This window comes from Monomorium pharaonis, chromosome 3 (genome assembly GCF_013373865.1).
Source record: "Monomorium pharaonis isolate MP-MQ-018 chromosome 3, ASM1337386v2, whole genome shotgun sequence".
NCBI lineage: Eukaryota > Metazoa > Arthropoda > Insecta > Hymenoptera > Formicidae > Monomorium > Monomorium pharaonis.
This window is the reverse complement of record NC_050469.1, coordinates 1516930-1538763: the sequence shown is the minus strand read 5'-3', so window position 1 is coordinate 1538763 and position 21834 is coordinate 1516930. Positions and strand designations below refer to the sequence as shown.

At 35.7% G+C, this 21834-nt stretch overlaps 1 protein-coding gene across 15 annotated transcripts in view; it reads right to left on the bottom strand.

The window, feature by feature from the left end:
• Nucleotides 1–21834, bottom strand: part of LOC105834238 (cysteine-rich motor neuron 1 protein) — a 412714-nt gene that overhangs the window by 171526 nt on the left and 219354 nt on the right. For all 15 annotated transcript variants that reach the window (XM_036284247.1, XM_036284246.1, XM_036284243.1 and 12 more), the window contains exon 6: nt 511–657. In XM_036284247.1, coding sequence (XP_036140140.1) covers nt 511–657 — 147 coding nt within the window. The remainder of the gene's footprint in view (nt 1–510; nt 658–21834) is intronic.

Below are 21834 nucleotides of genomic sequence, written 5' to 3'. Positions count from 1 at the left end.
CATTTGCCATTTCGTATTTCGCAACGTCCCGATTCGTTTGGCCAATATATATTCACAAACGATGTCTCTTTCAAAAACTGGTCTTCTCGATTAGTCCTCGTATAAATTACATAGGAGGAATTTTACTTTTTTTTCGGGCAACTGTTGTTCCAGGCGCGCGACATTAATTCCCGATTAATTTCAATTACGCGAACACGTTGATCGAAGCGGAAACGTATACGTATACGTGTGCACCCGAGCGGTGGGCGTGATCGCGGCGGACACGGTAATTACAGAGGGAATACACACCCGCGAATAACGTTCGTTACTCCCGAGTCGGGAGATAATGCGCAATGTCGATAACGGCAATCCGGTAATCATCGTTTCATTGCGCATTGTACTTGTCAAAATTAATAACTGTTATACGTCATGTGTGTAGATGTGGCGCAAATTAGACGTAGGCGCGGGTAAGGAGGGAGGACGGAATGCCGGCGGGGTTGACGTTAATTCAACAGGTTTCTACTTCCTTACCTGTCCAGCTGGCGATCCGCGTGCTCCTCGTGGCCCTCTCGTCGTCCTTCCAGCTGCCGCCGTTTCGCCTCGATTCTTTTCTCTCGCCCACCTGTTCTTCTCGATCGCCGCCCAGCCGCGTCGCCGCCGACTCACCGAACGACGTGCCTGGAATAAATTATTAATCGTATTCCGATCTGTCCTTGCACTTTTCGCCCCAGTTACCAGAGCGCAGAAACGCGCGCGCGCGCACGCGAGACAGCGATTTAATTAAATGAACGCTCGATCGCAAACTGTCAATTGGCTCGGAAACGCGTCGAGTTATTCCGTACGATTCGTGGGGTCGATAACGAATTACCGAATTCCGCCATGGCCATGGATGGATTTATTATCGATAACAATATTTGCGCGCCGCTCGCATAGAAATCAAATAATTTTCAGCGGGTTAACCACACTCGAGAACATTTTACGTAAGGATTCTTTCCAAAGTAAAAAAAAACCGTCGGAAATCGTCGTAATGAATACCGGCATTAAATTTCATCTTTGCATAAGCTGTGAAATTTGCGTCTGTTCGAGAACAGTCACTTTGCCGGAAAAAAGCAGTAGCGCGAAAAGCATAATTATATACTTGTTAAGCCGGCTGTTTTTCCAAGAATATGTGTGTGTGTGTGTGTGTGTACGCGTACGGCCGTTTTAAAGTTGTAGCGTAATTAAAAGGCGGCGTGTGCGCGCGCGACTAGAGTTACAACGATCTATATGTGGAATTACGCACGACGTGTCGTTATATGTTATAATAGGCTCTTACGAGAAATAGTGTAACGCGAAACAGTTCACGACTTGTCGAGCGCGCGTGTCCCATTTGCACAAAAGAGTCGCGTTTCGTTTGCGGAGCTTACGGCCGGGCCGGCACTCCATAAATTTGCGTTTAAAGGGACACCGTGCGCGTATGTGTATGTATTATGTACAGGGAAAATCGGAGCCCATTGACACATGGGGCACATTGCGTTCTATTTCACTTCATGCATTTACGCCGAGAGAAACGACGAGAAAGTTATCACAAAATAATCTCTTTTGTAACGTAAGTACTATTCAAATCAAACAAGTATTATGATAATAAGAAAAGGAGAAAAATCTCTTAAAAGAAAACAAGTAAATTTCAGAATTTTGTTCATTAATGTCCTTCAGCTTGAGAGAGTAAATCTGAGCGACAGTTAATAGTTGAAAGAAAAATTTCTGCTGCCACACGATATGCTATTATAAATAATAACAGTATACTTGTTATTATAATAAAGCAATTGAAGTCAAACTTATGCAGAGATAAGGTATGTCAATTCATATTCACGAGACAAACTTACTCGCGTGTAAAAAGCGTGTGAGCATTCAATTATAACTTAACTCTGACAAAATATTTCATATTTAATATACTTGTATACTGAAATAATTTACATTTAAAATAAAATTTACATTTGTTTTTCTATAACAGCATTTGCTATTCGATCATAGTAAAATAACTTATCATAGTAAAAGATACAATCTTTATCAAGTACATATTCGCAATCTGCTTTTTATTTTTATTACATATTCATTAATTTAACACAAAATTTGTCGCATAAGTAACTTGACTCACGTACCAATTTACCGCATTGTCGGGATAAACTGGCTATAATGTAGCACGTGTTCATATTTCATTTCATCCATAAAAAAGATTTCTAAATATAAATGTTATTACTCTTGCATATATCATAAAATAAAATTGATATCGAAACAATCATAAATAATTATTGGAGAAAGAACATTTTATTCTTAAGTGGAAAAGTTGTTGAATGTAGAATAAAATAATCTTGGTGCTATCTCATTAATTTCCTAAGACAGATTTAGATTACATCACGTATAAACATTCTTGATTTAATAAGCTGATAAGAAAATTTAGAAAAATTTATTTTAATAAAATATCACAAGGCCTATAGGGAAACTCGCTTCGTGGATAGTACTCTCTAAATTTCTTATAGTGAAAATACTGCCACAACAATTTCTCAAGTGATTTTCCACTTCAATAAAAGTTAAAAATTTACTCTACTAGAGTAAATTCCACATCTTATTGAGTGAAAAATCACTCGAAAAATTGTAGTGGCAGTATTTTCATTTTAAAAAATTTAGAGAGTAAATAAAAATACCTCGTCTCTCAGCGTAAAAGCTCATCAAGACTCGCTTCGCGCAGGCAAAAGTCTGCTGAGCTTTCCACGGATATGTAATTATAATGGCCTCTTATCGGTGTCCCGAATTGGATAGTGAATTATCATCGTGCATTATAGCATGAAATAAATTTTCATTCAAAATGTAAGAATAAATGAACTAAAATTTATATGTGTTACTCTTGCCTTAAAAACGTTAAAACAACAAATTAATTGATTCAATTCGATGAAAAGTTTGATGAAGATAAGAATTGTCGATCTCGTCTTAATATTGCTTTACTTTTATACTGCATAAAGTTGCAATAAATACGTCAACAATATTTCTAGTCTTTTTATTAAAAATCTTCGAGCGAGCATTTAATTTATTACAAAAAATTATTACAGAATCGTTTCCTGTATGAAAATATAGAAAAAAGTTCTCTATCATATTTTTCAGAGTACAGTTTAATAATAATTATTATTAGTTGTTTAAAATGTCGAAGGGCTATGAAAATTGTGCCAGCGTTTGTTTGGATTAATCCTGGCCGCGGTTATCAAAGCAATGGAAAGATTATAAAAGCCACCACGATTTATCACGGGTTAAATCTAAGCTTTGCAAAACGCGTATTCGTGTTCAAAGAACCGTGGAGAGAGCAAAATGGAAAAAAAACACCGTTTTTACATTCATCGCCGTACTTCAACGTTTAAACATCGAGATATAGAGTACTGAAACAAATATTAAAAATTATTTCTTTAAAGTGGCCAATTTTACTAAATGAGATGAAGCACTCTCCCTCCTTCCTCCCCTTCACCCGCGTTAGTTCCAATATCAATTGACACCGAAATACCTCACGTGCGAGATAGGTGTGTGTACCATATTTATCATCCTCGCTGTACGTTCTTACGGATGTGCGCCCGCGTAACAGAATAACACGTAGGGACAATATATCGCGTGTTGAATCGCCGCGAGCGAGCGCAGCCGGAGTTCGACGCGACGGAGTTCCAATCGACGACATCGAGCACCAACGTAGGTACACGTACCTACACGTGGGCCGCATTTCCGTCTCGGCCGGCAGAACGAGATCGAGATTTATCGTGGCCTACGTGGCCACGAAGCCGGTAGCTAGAATTAATCGCGCCGACCCTCTTTCCTTCTCTCTCTTTCTCTCTTTCCCCTTCCAATCTTCTCGCGCGGAATCATTCTCCGAAAGAGAGAGAGAGAGAGAGAGAGAGAGAGAGAGAGAGAGAGAGAGAGAGAGAGAGAGAGAGAGAGAGAGAGAGAGAGAGAGAGAGAGAGAGAGAGAGAGAGAGAGAGAGAGAGACAGGCGCTTTATTCTTTGCGCTTGTGTATGCGTGCGCGTGTGCTTTCGATCGCCATGCAATGATTTAGCGTCGCGTTACGCAATCGACGATTTTGCGATAACGACCGCGCGGCAGCTTTGCTGCAATTGCTCTAGGACTCTGCAAACGCGCCCGTGCCGCTGCGACGAACGTGGGATATTAAATCCCGACGTGGCTGTAACTTTATTACCTCGATGCATTGTTGCTCCGTTGTCGGGAAAAATGCGCCAAGACTTTTCACTTTACCCGAAAAAAGCGACTTTCCACACTTACTATTATTTGTTGAATTTTCATATGTGAAAACGCAAGGTTTTTCTTATTTTTAAATAACTTTTGCGTACTTTTTGAGTATAATTGTTCAAAATAATTATCATTACAAGGTCTCTTACTTTGTTATCTCCATTTTCAACTTTTATATCTCTTTTTTATATCGCAATCAATTAGATTTTCAGAAAGAGCAGGTCTTTTTACCTCTAAATACTCCAATGGCAGTCTAAAAATTTTGATTTAAAACTGAAAAGCGTTTACGGGCTTAACGGGATAAATTAATTGAAAGGTCGCTGCATCGAAGTGATTAAAAGAGATCGCGCACCAAAATCAGATTTCGACGAAGTTCTAAACCGCACGTGTGTAACGACTGCTCGCGCGCCGCCGAGCAATTCATCGCCGATGCGTCACGACTTTCAAACAAGAATAAGAACGGCACTTCTTCGCTAATGGAGTCATAAAGATCGACATTCAAATGGCGATCGATGATATTTCTCATCTCGATGATTCAGCCGTCGTGGAATTCGCAGGTTACGGGGGGCAAGGCGTTACACGTCAAATGCACGTACGTACTACGTATGTGCATTACAACGCTCTCTGTCATGAAAAATACGCCGGCTGCCGGCGAATTTATTTATTCGATAAACGAAGATGCGACCGCGCGACATTATAACGCCGCGCGCCGCCGCCGTTCGGTAGAAATGGATGCCGGCGGCGGCGCGGAAGGAAATATCGCGTAAACGTAAATCAGCTTGCGCGAATAATAATGCACTGAAAAGTGAAATAAACAAAAGTCTCTCTCTTTCTCTTTCTCCGGTTCAAACTTTAAAGCAAGCAACTGCGAGCAGAATACACGGCAAATATTCTCTCAGCGATAAAACATGCTGATTCTCTCTATCGCGGATTTCGCTTTCACGTTGAACATAAACGTAAGAAGCTAAATATTTGCACTGCCACAATAGTAAAGAGAGACTCTTGTAACTGCCAAGTATATTGGCGTTCAATCTGCACAAAATCAATTGTCCATACAGGGTATGGAAGTTTATTTTTTGCTATAAATTCGCCAAATATTATAAGTTTTTAGGGTCAGCTCAATTGAAAGTAAAAGCCAGTGATGCATTTCCACACATCAAAAGTATATTTTTAATTTGTATAAAATAAACTCTTAAGAGGATGCTGGAGACAGATATATTTTACTAATTAAAACAAACCATTTTTGTCAAAAGAATTCGTCTTATTGCATTCATAGATTTGAAAATCCTTCAGGCTAAAAGTAATATAATTTCAATGATTTTTCACTGATTGTAATTTAGAAAGTATATATATAATTTCAGACAAGCAAAGCTAGATAATTTTATTTAAATATATATCTTTCGATTTAATTGGTTGATCAAAATTGTTGAAAACAGTGTATTTTTCAGTTTGCCTTTGATGGATAAAGTAAACTTGCAACGCGAGTTTCGTGTCCGGACGATTAGTTTCATGAAGCTGTATATTCACATAAGACACCACTCATTTCCTGAGTAAAACAATTGCCGCTTTCTATATGCAAGCACACGTCTTTTAAAACGGAGCCGAAGAAGAATGTACATCGCGTGGTGATATTCCAGCAAAGTATCAACATTATGAGCAAAAAATAGACCGCTGCTAACGCCGGTAGTTGATGTCCCATAAATCTTCAGGATTTCGCAATGAACAGATTCAGAGCGACGCGATAACATCGGCACGACGACAACGTGCGTACGTACGAGTGTGCGTTCGTGGGAGAGAAGATGCACTGAGCGTTTACCTCGTCGCCGCGCCTCCTCGCCGAGCGAAGTCGAGCGTTTACACCGGCGAAAGAATGCGAGGCTGAGGAAAAAATCGTCGCGGGGAGGGTGAAACCAATCTCGTCAGTCAGCTGAGCAAAGATTGACATCACCGCTGCGTGCCAGCGCGTTGAATCATTCGCGCGCGTTTCATTCGGGAAGAAGAAAGTGCTCGAGAGACTTTCGATGGGGAGAGATGTTTTCGAGCAGCATTGCCGATGCCGGCGCGGCAGTCCGTAGTTCATAGGTCTGTCTGTCAGTTTGTCAATTAAAATACCATCCCCGTGAATTACGTCGGCTCCCGTGCTTGCGTGCGTGCGTGCATGCGTGCGGAGAGTGGCGCTCTTGTGTATTTGCGTAGCGGATTAGAGTGTGAGCGCGGGAGCGAAGGCAGCGGGACGAGATGCACGTCCCTGTCGAGTCATCAGTGAATTTTGGCACCGACGATTGTTTACGAATGTCTCCGTCCGTCCCGCGAACCGTTCGTAATTGCCGACGAATTTTCGATGTGGACGTTTGCAGGTGCGCGTGAGAAACGTCCGGAGAAGAAAGAAAGAGAAATGTTTACCACGCATTAAATATAATGCCAAGTGCAAACTTCGTGTCGACAATTAACTGTCGACAAACTTCCGACCTTGAAAGCTACCGAAACTCCCAACCCTCGTCGTAATATACAAGATCTATCAACGAATGTAATGCAAAGTCTACAAGATATCAACTAATGATTATCGTTTCTCACTTTTACCATTTTTGATAAGCTCGCGATGGACTAAAGCGAAGTAAATCACCTGGGAAGTTCGTACATCCCAGCTCCTGTCACAGTAAATTTTCTTATTAATCCGAAATCCATGCCTATACTTTTCATTCAAAAATTCCGAGACCCAATTTATATAATAAAAACAAGTTATGATTCATGTATTTATAGTATCAATCTTTTGAAACTATCTGGGATGTAGAACACCCTAGATAATCGCTTACGTTACAAAACCAATCAAAAACGTAAAAGTTTATAAGTTCAAAATAATAATATGAAACATGAATTAAAAGATATAAACTTTTAATATTTTATGTTTATATAAAAAGTTTGTCATGTTTCTATAAATATTTATTTTTATTAAAAAAAAAACACTCCATAATTTCTAAATTTACATGATATAATAAACAATTATACATCGAAAAAAAAGTTGCAATAACTATATTACTATAATTTATAGTCATTTTTTAACTCAGCCATATTTTTTAGCCATATATTTTAGTCCAACACTATAAATTATAGTTTGTTAAACTATATTAAAGTTCTCTTAATTATAACATTTATGCAATTTTTATGATTGTCATAACCAAACTAAAGATTTCAATATAGTAATAAATTATATTATAAAACAATCACACTATAAAGATATGGTATAGTATTATTAATATTATAGTAATAATTGGTATAAAAATGATACTCCTAACTATAATAATTTTACCATGCAATTGTATAGTCGCAAATATTACACCTTTTTTTTCCTCAGTGCAATAAGAGTGAAACATTTTTTTATATGACAGCCTAATTTTAAATTAAAAACAAAACAGACATGCTTATAACTAATTCCTCCCAAAAAACTCAATACAAAATCGTTTTATCACCTGATTGTTTACTTCTTTCATTTGTTAAATATTTCTTGATTTTCCCCTTTCGTTTTTTGGAAAGTATTGATAAAATCTCTATACATAAAATCCTTAGATAACAAGTTACAGGAGACTCAACATCTACACAATATCTACACTAATAAAAAAATATATAATATTTGCGACCATAATTGAATAATAAAATTATAATCAGAAATATCATTTTTATAGTAAATATTACAATAATAGTAGTAATAATAATTATATATTTATAATCATACCAACTATGAAAAAATTGTATTATATTATAAATTATACAGTTTTAAAATACCATGTGGTTATTTTTACTAACATTATAGTAATAATTACTGTACGTAAAAAAAATGATTTCCTGACTACAATTATTTTAATATATAATCATAAATACATTTTTCTATCAGTTAATAACCATGACTTTTAACTGTAAAAATCACTCCGGCTGATCATTTACAAAAAAAAAAAAAAAAAGGGACTATTCCGCGAGTAGTTAGAGCCGTAAATGGCAATATTGTGGTAGGCGTCGATTATCTGATGCAACTGCGTAAATACGAATATTAACCGCGAATATTAAATGCAAATTAAGTGTTTATGTGCGCAAAGGAAAGTTATCGCGGACACTGCGCCGCGTTCACAGCTCATCAGCCGCGACAAAAAACGGTGTCATCACTCCCGTCGACGATTTACGATTAATTAATTCGTAAGTACGCGACACGTCATCCACGTGCACGCTCGCGGGTATAACACAAACGTGTCGTCTTGCCGAAAAGCGAGCGAGTAGATAAAACGAGTCGCTTCCACGAGCGAAAGTATGCGAGGAGCAGCATAATAAATACCTCGCGCCAATAAATTTTACCGTCGTTAAAGTCTCGGTGCTATAAAGTGGGGGAGATGAAAGGTACTCGCGGGGGGAAATCGCGAGCTCCGGAATCTTGGCAAGAACAAATTTGAAGAAGCGTCACGTTCTTTAAATCACCACGCGGTAAACCTCGCGCGCGTCGATATCAATAGCGTCGCGTATATTCCAAACAAATGCGTTTATAATTCTGCAGGTCCTCGCGTTCCGCGGCATTTATCTCTCGAATGACAAGAGCCGGCGGCGGTTGACGACGATATGATGAATAACTTAAATTTCATTTGTTTTTAATAGCTTAATTTACTGTGACGAGCCTTCCTTCCTTCCTTCCTTCCTTCCTTCCTTCCTTCCTTCCTTCATTCCTTCCTTCCTTCCTTCCTTCCTTCCTTCCTTCCTTCTTTCCTTCCTTCCTTCCTTCCATCCTTCCACCTGTGCGAAGGTAAAGAAAATTGGGACCACAAATTTTATCTCGTATTTCCAACGTTGCACGAGTCTCCAATTAATTCTTTATGCGATACGCGGTGATGAGCGCGTGCGTTTTTTTTCGACCGATGATTAAACCAAAATTCAATTTTCTGTTCTTTGCGGACACAATTAATCGGAGGGATAACGAGGTTTCGTGACCTTTCTGTGTATTTTTGAGCCGTGATGGAAGATATAACCGCGATTACAGTAAAATATTGCTTACAATCGGGATCCTCTCGCGAGCGTATTTCCGAACATCCGAATACACGGATTAAGGGTAATCTGGATTATCGATACAACCAATAAACGATACAATCGATTATCGAGGCGCTCCCCGTATTTACAAGCGTCCTAGCGACGTATTAGCGTTTAAAACGTGGCATTATAACGTAATAGCGCGTGTAACAGTCGATATTGAAAATTGAAAAACATCGATATGCGTGTATCTTCTCCTGGCAACCTCTTTTTTAAAAGGCGAGATCAAAAAATTAAAATGTCTCAATTGGCTTAAAAATTATGTAGAGGATAATATTTAAAACAAAACTAATATTAAAATTAAAATTTCAAACCAATCGACCGCGTGGTTTTTAAAAAAATAAAAATTCAAGTTAGAGTTTCATGGCGTCCTATGACAGATGCATCGAACGACTTCCATACACACAAAAATTATACGAATAGTTCGGGCAAATCTTTTCGTATGTCCTTGCAAAAATTCAAATCCATAAAACCATAAAGATGTGGTTATACGCTAAAGAAATATAACGGTAAATTTTGTAACGCTTCTAAAAAGTGATTTTTAAAAATTATTACAAATATCATTTAAAAATTAAGCTGTTGTAGGATTTCAGATGTAAGTATTGAAACGTCGTAGGTTAGCGTATAATCTAATTATACAGTAACGTCCACCATTGTTAATGACAAAGATATGCATAAAAAATCTTATTAATGGTTATAAAAACCGTACAAATATTAATTTAATTTTACGCAGTTACAAACCAACAAATAATCTCATAGAATTTAAATACGTGTTACAATTTTAAACATTATTACGTTCTCAATAAGTCAATTTTTGCTCAAGTTGAATGAATTATATTATCCTTAAACATTCATTCGAGTATCACACATCGCTTATTGTTATATTTTATAAATAATATTAGTAAATAAAATTGTTTGATTTTCGAGATTTCATTGCATACACGTTAATGTTTAATTAAACGTATTAAAACGTTGAAACAGATGTGAATTGGTCCGAGATGTATACGCAAAATTTAATAAAATGCAAGTGATTATACATCATATATTATAACATTTAAATACAATAAATTATATATATATATATATATATATTTATTTATATGCATTTAGTATTCACAAAATCCCCCGATTAAGCGGAAGGATTTGTTATTTATGCACAGTGACTCTGTTTATACATCAATATAAATAGAATACAATATAGAATATTTCTCTGGAGGCAATGGAATGCGTGTACATACGCGTGTACTCGAATCGCATGTATTGCGCAAGTCATTTCAAGTCGATGACACTTACCTTCCGCATTTCGCGAGTAACGTCTCAATTTCATTATCGCGGAACAATGGGCAAACTTTGCCGCTTGTCAGCAGAAATAGCCGATGATAATCGTTGGCTGGTTCGAGAGAATCTTTGAGAATTCGCGTAGATTACCATTGACGGCTATGTCATCTCCGATTTTCGTGCGAGACGAAAGATCGCCCCCCCCTCCCCCGAGGTGAACCGCAAGACTTGCTCGCAAGACTAGCAGTTCCATCGTGAGTAAGTCGAAGTGATTAACTTTGCGGTCGGTCGACTGCTGGTATTCATCGCGACGTATCGATGCGTGCAAAAAATAAGTTTTACATTGACTAAGCAAAATGTTTTTTCTAGACGCGATTCCACGCTGAAAAAAAGGGAGCTTGATGATAATAATTAAACTTTGGTGAAATAACTTCAACTAGTAATATTTAGTAATATTTAATAATTATATTACACTGACAGAAAAAAATGCTTAACTCAAATAAATATTCATTCGAATAGTACCAATAACATATTTTATAGAAAATGAATAATATTTATTTCAAATAAGAACTATTTCCTAAATTGTAGAAAGTACTACTTGTTTTAAATAAGTATTACTGATTTTCAATAAAATAAATTATTGGTACTATTCAAATGAATATTTATTTGCGTTAAACATTCTTTTCTGTGTAGTAATAATCGTTCATTATATTAATTATATTAATAGCATAATAAATAATAATAATCAATCAGTTACCAAATGATAATATTAAATATTAATAAATATTTGGTTATGTTAACCAAATGTTCAATTAAAATTATTTTACTAAAGCTTAGTAAACGATTAGATTACCATCTAGAGTATCTAGACTTGTAATTATATTAAACTTTTTTTCAGTACACGAAAATAACGATTTGGATAAAGACTCTAAAAATTTAGCTATATCTAAAAATAATTTTATTAATCGTTATCAGAGACAAATAGTTCGAACAAGGCAAATCTTAGGATCGAATGTCATAAAGATATACATATTTCTAATCTGAGCCCTAGTTTCGTTTGATCAATTTTAGTTAAGGAATTATCGTTTTGTTACGTAGTATTGCAAATTAAGCGTTAAAAGATGAAAGATCTGATCAAGCATTAGTATCGATCGAGTATCGGTTCTCGTCATCTGAAAAGTACGTCGTAATCCTAGAATATGAAACGTTACTTAACTGAATTGTATCAGAAATATAACTGCGCACGATTTCCAATCTCATTTCGGGTATCTATAGGCTTCACCAAATCTCGTTCGTGACGGTTGTCCCTGTTCTATTTTAATCGTGCCAACCTGTTCGATCGCCATATTTTTTCGCGGCCGCACGCCCTCGAACGATCTCTAATTCTACTCTGTAAATTAACTCTCAAGCAAGGAATAACCCGGGACCATCAATATTGCACGGCACATCGATCAGCGCAATTACCGTCGAAACAATATACCTTCGGCGTGCAGAAAGCGCACCCGGGAAAGCTCAACGGGGAAGCTCACTCTCGCGGAGCGACCGAAATAAAAACTGCTCAAAGAAAAACAAAAATAAAAGCGAATCGGCTTACTGGCCGATCTATTTATATCAATGACGGAGAGGCTACCTGTTCGATTGGAACGTCCTCTCTCAGCGGCTCAACGCGAATCAAATGCCACAGAATCTGACTGACGATACAATTCGACGACGACGATGTTCGCAGCAGCGTCTTCCCTCCGTAGAAGAAAAACATGTTACACAGTAAAAAACATTTTGTATTTATGTTAAAACCGGTCATTGTTAAAATTTAACACACTTGCTTGTCACTTTAACATATCATTGTTGCGTTAATTCAAGTAAAGTATTAAATTATTAGAATTACTGGAGAATAGTGTTAAAGTACCACAATGTGCACGTATTTTTAATTTTACACAATAAATATGTTCCTTACTATCAATGACAGAACCTCGTTCGATAAACGTTACATTAACATTATTATATATAGTATTAAAGTAATATGTTATGTGTGTTACTTTGACATAATTTCCACATTAAATTGTTACATAAAAATTATGTCCAATTATAAAATTTACATTTACTTTTATGTTGAAATACAATTTAATATTTACGTTGCTATTTAATATGTGCTTAGCTAAATCAATAGAAAAATTTCCGTGGACTGTGTGGGACATGCGATGTGTGTTGAATTTTTCAACTGCGTGTACGCTTGAAAACGCAAGCGAAAAATCATTTCGATGTCGCTCTACTTCATACTCAGACCCCCCCCCCCTCTCTCTCTCTCTCTCTCGCTCTGTGTGTGTGTGTGTGTGTGTGCGTGTTGGAATAAAGACGTCACGTTAGTGTGAAAACGATACGATAAGTAAATAAACATACGTCTATGAGAAACGTGGTCGCGTGATAAAAAACAAGCCGTCGTTCATAAATCAACTTACCGCCGCACAGCTTCCGCTCTCGAGCGGAATCTCCACTCGTCGTGGTGTGCGTGTGCGCTATCGAACGGGCGTCATCAATCGCGATCGGATTTCGCCGCGATGCGTGCATGTACCGCGAAACGTATTGTCGAATGAGCGTTGAATGAACGCGCGCGAGTCACGCGTGCGTGCGCGCGAGGAGGTGAATGGACGGTTCATGCGGGCCTTACACGCGCGTTTTGGCGAGGTCGCGTGTCACGCAGGTCCGCGGGCAACGCGGACGCCGCGTGAGGAATGCGCAATGTGCATCGCCTGCAAAAATGAAATCCACGTGCATCGCTGCATTCGGTGACGCGGTTCGCCCCGCCTGATTTTCAATCTGTCACACACGGGTTGTTCCGATTGTCATTGAAAATGTATAATGGCAATGTCTCAATTCGTTCTGCCGAATTACTATCCTTTTCCGGATCGCACTGATACTGTTTAAACACCTTTTTACATCGCCGCGATAATAGATTACGTGACGCGTGCTGGATATTGGATCTGCGATGTACATTTCTCAACTAGCACGAAAGTATAATTTCCAGAACGTGTACACTAGGTACCCGTACTATCGATAATCGACAAACTGTCGTGCAATACATTCAAAGAAAAGTTGTTAATTTGATTACATTTTTCAACTTGATTATATAAATTTTTGAAATTCAAGTATTTATATCTTTCACTTAAATATATAAATATTTAAATTGAGTTCATGCACTTTATGTATTTAAGTTAAATGCATAAATAAGGTACTCGAACTAAAGAAATTTAATCAAGTTGAAAAATTTAACCAAATTAACATTTTTTCTCAATGTATAATTACGTGGTAAAAATATCAACAGTTATTACTGCTTTAATATTAATAATAATCTTATGCTAATAATTCTATCAACTATGAAAAAGTTTTATTTTGTTATTTTTAAATTATGCTAATTTAAATAAACATTAATATAGTAAAAAAAATACCAAGATATGGCAAAATATTTTTATACAAATACAATCATAATTATAATGAATAAAACTATTTTTTAAACATTTATCTACTTAGTAATAATAGCTATAATTTGCATGATTAAGATAATTATAAATTATATAGTTTTATTACTGCATAGGTGTCTCCATCCATTATCTAAATGTTTAAAGTTTAGAGTCAAATTACACTACAATGGCTATACTAAATTATAATAATAATTGTTGTAAACAAACATCAAATGAAACAATCTGGATAAAATTGTTTAGAAAATCGTTGGATATATTCTTAACTTCAAAGAAGATTATAGAAAAGAAGAATATATTTTTACCGAGAATATGTATCAATAGGATTTACAAAGTAGAATATAGTGCTCTTATTTCCTATTAAAGTATAATTTTTTTCGGTGTAACTTGTCATTTAAAGTATCTTGTGTCCAAAAATATATTTATATAAAAATGTAATCAATTATAAGAGAATCCATATGCAATCATAAATATGACTGCGTTCGCATCTAATAAATTTTATGCAATGTTTAGAAATATACGCGCGTATAGATATCACATATTTACACCGGTATATATTCTATTCTATTTTTTGCATTGATACAATTACTTCGATGTCGAAAACCTCTCACTTCTTCCAGCCAATTTTCTTCTAGCGTTTCGAAATCCCTCGATACCATCGAAATTCGCATCCTGCAAACTTCCCGTAACCCCTCGAAACTCACTTCGCAGAAAAGTGTGCATAGAATAGTGCTACATTCGTGAAACAGTACGATCGTTTCTCGCGCGCTTTATTCGCTTTTCCGCTTGCTCCCCGTCGCCTCGTTTTTTCGTTTGCCAACTGCTACCTGTCTCGCAGCTACACCGTGCACAGGTCTCTCCTTTATTTTCATTTGCACGTAGCTAAACCGAATTACCCCTGGAAACGAGCGCCGTGAAAACGACTGCACGTCGCGTACACGTACAATTAACGAGGTGAATTTAAAGGGAGGTTAAATTTCAAAAAAGGTGACCGGCGTTTGCGATACGCGATCGAATCCGTTTTTATCCATCTCTCAATGAACATTCTGTCCATCGCTTTTTTGTTACTGGACAACTTCTTGGAGATATACCTGCGATTTCGTTTACCTACAATTTTTACCGATATTTTAAAATCTTTCGAATAATCTCAAAACTATTCAACATTTAATTAGTAAATACGCTGCTCGAGTTCTGTTTTTATTTCCTCAGCGAATAATTTGGATGCGTGGAAGTCGTGATTTTACACAAATTTTCTTTCATACGACCACCAACTTACTCGTGTAAAAGAAAATTCGCGTATCATGCACGATCGCGAGGATCGATCAATCGAAAATCGACTCCACAGAATTCTTTCGTACGTACACTGAATGTCACTCGACAAGGAACGAAACAACATAGGAAATGGATCACAATGTAGTTGATTGATAAACAACGATCCACCTAGGGGACTCAACACGGAGAATAAAAAAAAGAGAAATAAAAGCCGAAGTTGGAGTTCCGGCTGGCGATTCCAATTCTATTGGACGCAACGCGTGTGTCAGACGTCAAGTTCGACGGGCGCGATATTTTGATGTTTACGGAATGAATGGACCATACGCGAAGCGGACAGGTTTATCGATTAAAAACAAGCGTAAAACAAACATCGGATTGCGTGACACTTGCTTCGGCAACGATTGCTCGACATTGACCAACTGTATTGCATCGACATTTGTGTTTAGGTAGGCTTTTGTTAGCCTATGTCAACAACGACATAGCAGCTTGCTTTTCAAAGAAAAATTAAAATAAATATCCTAAATAATCGGTAACGATGCGGAGCTAAGACTTCAATTTTTGTAAGAATTCACGATATAAAATGATCCAATTATATAATTAGCTGGAATACAAAATATGAAATATAATTATTAAGACAAAAAAATAAGAAAAATGTTTAAATAATTCTAAAAATAATAAGAACTTGTGAAGCATCTGAAAACAATCTGTGAATGTTCAAAATACATATTCTTAATATATGCGTATGTACGTCTTTACGAGATAAATATAAAAAAATATTTTGACAAATACATGTTTCCTTAAAAAATTTTTTAAACATCAAAATATATATTAATAAACTCCAACGTGAGCTGTGTAATAAATTTTATTTTTAATTACGTTCATTTGTGTAATATTTAAAATGAGCTACATCGTTAAAAAAGAGTATGTAAATCTATATAAATAATATATATATAAATTTTACACATTTAGTAAAACATGTAAAATTTTTAAATATTTTCTCTCTAATTGTGAAACATTAAATGGAAATTTGATATATTTTTACTATAAATTGTGCAAGTTTACATAATTTGTCTATAATGTATCTTATAGATACCTTAGAGTGTTTAAAAACTACAAGATTATAAATTAATATTATAAAAAATAAACTAAGATTAATAAGTTTCAGTATAAGTATATAGGATATAAGCAACATGTTTAATCACTTATGGACATTTACCTTACATCAATTAATCTTTTATATGAGAAAATAATTATTACATTAAGCTAATATAACAGCCTGTGCAAGATTAACTTTTCCCAAAGCGTAAATATCTGCATACTAATTCTTTCTATTACTCGATGCAATTAGCGCGGAGATAATTAATTCGCAAAGAAATTAAGCCAAATTGTAAAAGTCAATCGTGCACGTGAAAAAAGAAAGAATTTCTCGCGAATCGCTACGAGACGCACGGACAACACTTCTCTAAATTAATAGTACTAACGTGTAAAAATTCATGAGTCGACCTTTCGATTTATCCCTCTCACCCCGGAAGAGCTCGTCGCGTCTTTTAGGAGCGTTCCACGGCGTTTGCATACGGCGACGCGAAACGAATGAACATGGTTCTTATTCGAGCGAGAAAATAAAGTGGCAGTCTGCCAGAGTGACGCGATTCGCTCTCGCACCGGCAGGAGCAATTCAATTTTCACATTTTTTTTATAATGCTGTGCGTGCGTAGGCAGTCCGCCCAAAACGACTCTCGTCGCAGCTTTCCGTCGAAATGTCCAGAGAGATCAAATCAAACCGTCATGATTCAAATTCTAAAAAAAAAAAGCTAATGATGAAAGAGCACGAGGATGAAAGAGAACGCGGATTGAACGTGATAATTATAGATTCATCATTCGACGCCGGAGCTTCACAATTATTGTAGATATTATATTTCATGCGATAATTGACAACTGATATTAATATCACTGAGATATATAAATGCACATAGAAATGATATTTGCATTTTAGTATGTTTTATATATATGCTGTAAACTAACAACAGCATTTCTCTCATTATCAATTTATTCTAATGATAAATAAATCTACGTAATTGTACAATACTTGTCATTATTATGAATGTCATGTGGAAATGTCGTATGTTTTATATATTTCGCAATAAAATAATTGTTTATACCATTCACAAAATAATTGTTTGTAGTAATTTTAATTGTAAATCGTTACTAAAAATTTAAAACAAGTCGGAATGAGGTATGACTGTGCGCGCGCGCGCGCGCGCGCGTGTGTGTGTGTGTGTGTGTGTGTGTGAGAGTAATCTATTTGTAGTAGACAGGGCCGACGAGTTCTGAACCTCATCCTCTACATATGTCTTTGATAAAAGATTGAGAGTTAACGATTGTGGATAAAGAGACGGATGACTTGAATAATTGATATCATTAATAAATTGTCAACGTTATTATTTTGCAATACATCTAATTAATATTAATATTGTAGAGTTTCCCGCGACATACACTCGCATTCGCCAGCACCACAAACTCTGCATTCGATCGCGCGCACGAAATAAGACAGCACGTTTCTTTAAGATTAGATATAATATAAAGTAAGCTCACCTTTTTAGTATCCAAACATAACGCGTGCCACACTGCCCACACTGTGTACCGTCGATACGTATAATATAGCGATCCGTGTAGCGAATAACTGCGACGCCACGCGCGTTTTGCCGAATTAAACTCCATTTTTGTATCCCCGTGACGCGGCGTAAATTTAACCAACAAAAAATGCTGTCTGTTTCACTTTTCTCGAGCACAGCAGAATCGCACGAATCTCACGACAATCACGACTCAACGGCTCCTTCGTATTCCGTGTGTGGCACGCATATCTTAGATACGCATCCTCGAAAAAGATAATCGCGCGACGGCGTACAACATGTGGCTAGAGCTCCGAGCGCCGAGCGGTCAAGCAGCAAGCACAGCCGAGCCGAACGAACGTTATCGCGCACTCAGGACTGTCAACATACGACGTAAACAAAGCGCGACTCCGCGCGATCTTGGTCGCAGTGTCGGCCGGCTCGATGAGTGGGGAAAGGGGTATTCTTCCGATTCTTCGGCTGTTAAGGCCCTTAGTATGCACGACTGTAAACTGCAAAGGACACTTCGTGCGAGCGAGCCGTTACTAACCGTTACGTTCGTCCTGCACAGCGATATCCCCTGAAGTGCGTCGCGAACGTGTCGCGTCACCCGATTGGCTGTAGACGCGTAGCGTCCTACGTCATCTCACCAATGGCCGTCAGTGCTGTATTATCTTTTTTACATTAAAATGTTGAAAACGTAACGCAGAATAATATAGTATACATATACGATTCTCGTATTATATCATGATGATTGGTATTTTAGCGAGTGGAAAACGCGAAGCACTCCCAAACGGCATCAAAGTATTTTCACATACACTTTATAGCGTATATTATTTTCCGATATCGAGCCGTACGAACATAATATATTGCGCATTACGCGTGTATATTTTTATCCGTGCCATGCATTACCAGTATTCCAGTATTTCATGTTCCATACGAAATAATGCATTCGACTTTATGTATTTTTTCGCGTTTTTCGTACTTAAATTATTAATCTATTTGTCCAAATTACTTTAATTTTCGTTCATTATTCCGTTCGTTTGTTTATTGGATCTGCCAAAAAATTAATTTATCAAGTACTATTTACTGTGTTAGAAAATGGATTATACTAACAAAAATTTTATACTCTATTCACTTATGTACCGTAAAATTATTAAGCCTTTTACAGTAATCATTTTATAATGTAATCATTTTATAATATATGATCGTGATACCTACTATGATGAGAAATTCAGCTTATGATGGTTTCACGACAGTTAATACTACAATAAAAAAATAAAATCATATAAATACAATGTAACATAAAAACATGTAACAGAGTAGTTATGCGAACAAGTTATCTTCACTCCTTATATTTTTTCTGACTTCTGCGGCGTAAATATCAAAGTTATTCTATATATATGCAAATAGCTTTCCACAAACAATAAACTTTTACAATTCAATATAAAATCAAGGTAATAAACCATTTTAAAGTTTTCCACAGCAAGAAAAGATAAAATCTCAGTCTATATCGTATACCTTAGCATCTTTTATATCAACAAATCCATCTTTTCGCAATTTTTTTCTATAAAACACGTGTGTGTGTGTGTGTGTGTATAACTTCCTCCTTTCGAGGGACAACCCCGTCTTCTATTTAGATACTTTCGTCGATACTTTCCGGTAACATATAATAACTTTGTACACAGTGTGTGACAGTGCGATCTTCACGCGAGTCTGAACCTCATATCGCAACGGTGATTCCGACACAAAAAATTGTGGACACAGTCCGGTTTTGATTTTTCTTGTGCGCAATATAGGCTGCAAAGGATATATATCTTTCTACGCGACAGACCTTTTATACATTTCACAAGAGTGCTGCAGCATCATTGATCATACAAAACGCTGAGACATCTCTCATGAACGAGATATTTGACCGTACAGTCAAAATTTTCGAATGAGACATAACTTACCTAATTCTCCCTTATTATTTAACTTAGAATTTTAGATTGTTAATTTGCTTGCGATCTCTGAAGACGAAATTACAGACTCAAAGGACACCAATTTCTCATATCGTTGAATTTAATTGGAGTAATTATCGCGTATTGCAGAGTTTATGAAAAATCGATAAAGGAATAATAATAGTCCCCCGACTAAAATTTGCGCGACAACTGGGTCTTTCCGTCGCTCCGTTTATGCCTACGCGCTGGAAAAAGAATCTGGTTGGAATTATTTAGAATTCTGATAGACTCAATTACTAAAGAAAAGTCGCCAATACTGATTTAAAATAGATCTTCTAAAGCGACCTTATTTCTCGCGAATTAAATATTATTTAATAATATGATTAAAAAATATAACCTGTTTAGATAATTAAAGAAATAAAAACTCATAATTCATATGCTTATAGCTTTTCTTTATAAAATCTGATAAGTTGCATAGTTTAAATTTAAATAATAATGAATATATCATTAAAAATATTACACAATTTTATATATATATATATATATATATATATATATATATATAACGTTCTGAAACTGTTCATTTATATTTTTTTCTTTCTTCTTGTTCTTATAATGCGATTTTAAGTATAAAGATGTGGTGCATCATAATATACCTGTCGCATACCTGTCGATAAGATAAACTACAAGATTGTAAAAATCATAGGATAGAATATAAAAGATACAGCATTAGAAGATTCATCTATTAAGTTCGTAATCTATTCTAATATTTATGTATTTTGTCGCACTACATTTATGTTACGTTTCACAGAACAAAGTATTTAAAAATTGACAAAAAACGTTTCACCTCGAAAGATTTCTTCGAAAAAGTAATCTTCATATATATTAACTTATTATTTATTTCGCACAAAGGTTCATAACAAAAAGGAAAATGTAGCACTGTCTATCTATCACGTCAGTTTGAAACTCATTTTGACGCTTACTTTGCTCTTGTTACGAAAAACTTAATTATTGAAAAATATGAAACGTTATTGTTATAAAAATTGTCATACCGTCTGAAATAAGAAACACTTTCTATTATAGTTTGTGTTCTCAAAGTTTTATTTTTGTATAAAAAGTCCAAAAACAAAGTGATACGTCAGTTTAGCGATTGTTTTAAATGCCAGTGAAAAAATAAACGCAAAAAAATAACTGCAATTACTATAATTTAACATAATATTAATTTTATATAGTTCATAGTTATTTTCAGTGCCAAATATATAGTTATAATTATTTTAATCAAATTATTAGTTATTGCTACGTAAATAATAACCAAATGTTTAAAAACTGTGATAAAAAAATAAGATGAATTTTTCATTTAAATTTCGCGGGTACTATAAAATCATGAAATTATTTTTTTTTGTGGGTTGGTAGTACTGTCTTTGACATCTATGCAGAGTTTCATGTCAATATATTCAATTGCTGCAGAGCTACATGTGTTTTTGTAAACATACAAAAGTGAGTTTTCCGATTTTTACTACTATATAATTGTAATTTTATTTATATTATATAAAAATGGTTATTTAATTTAACTATATGAGATTTTACTACAGATATGTAAAATTATCACAACTTACAATAAAATTTGTCCACAATTGGTGGAGCTATAAACATAATAACTATATAATAAACATAATAATAAAATTAAAGTTTCTAACCATAATTATTGTACCACGAAATTATAGTCACAAATTTTTAACATTTTTTCTCAGTGTATACTATTTCGTTTTAACTTAATCATAACACTTTTCTCAACGCGGTTAAAGTTTTTTGTGACAAAGCATCCCTCAAGCCTGTAGATTTTCATTCTTATTCCGTCAAAAGTGGCCAGGACTGTCCATTCTATTCCATCCTCGCTTCATCATTTAAGAGTACCGCGCAGTCACGCGATAAGAGCATCGGGGCGCTTAATAGCCCGCGG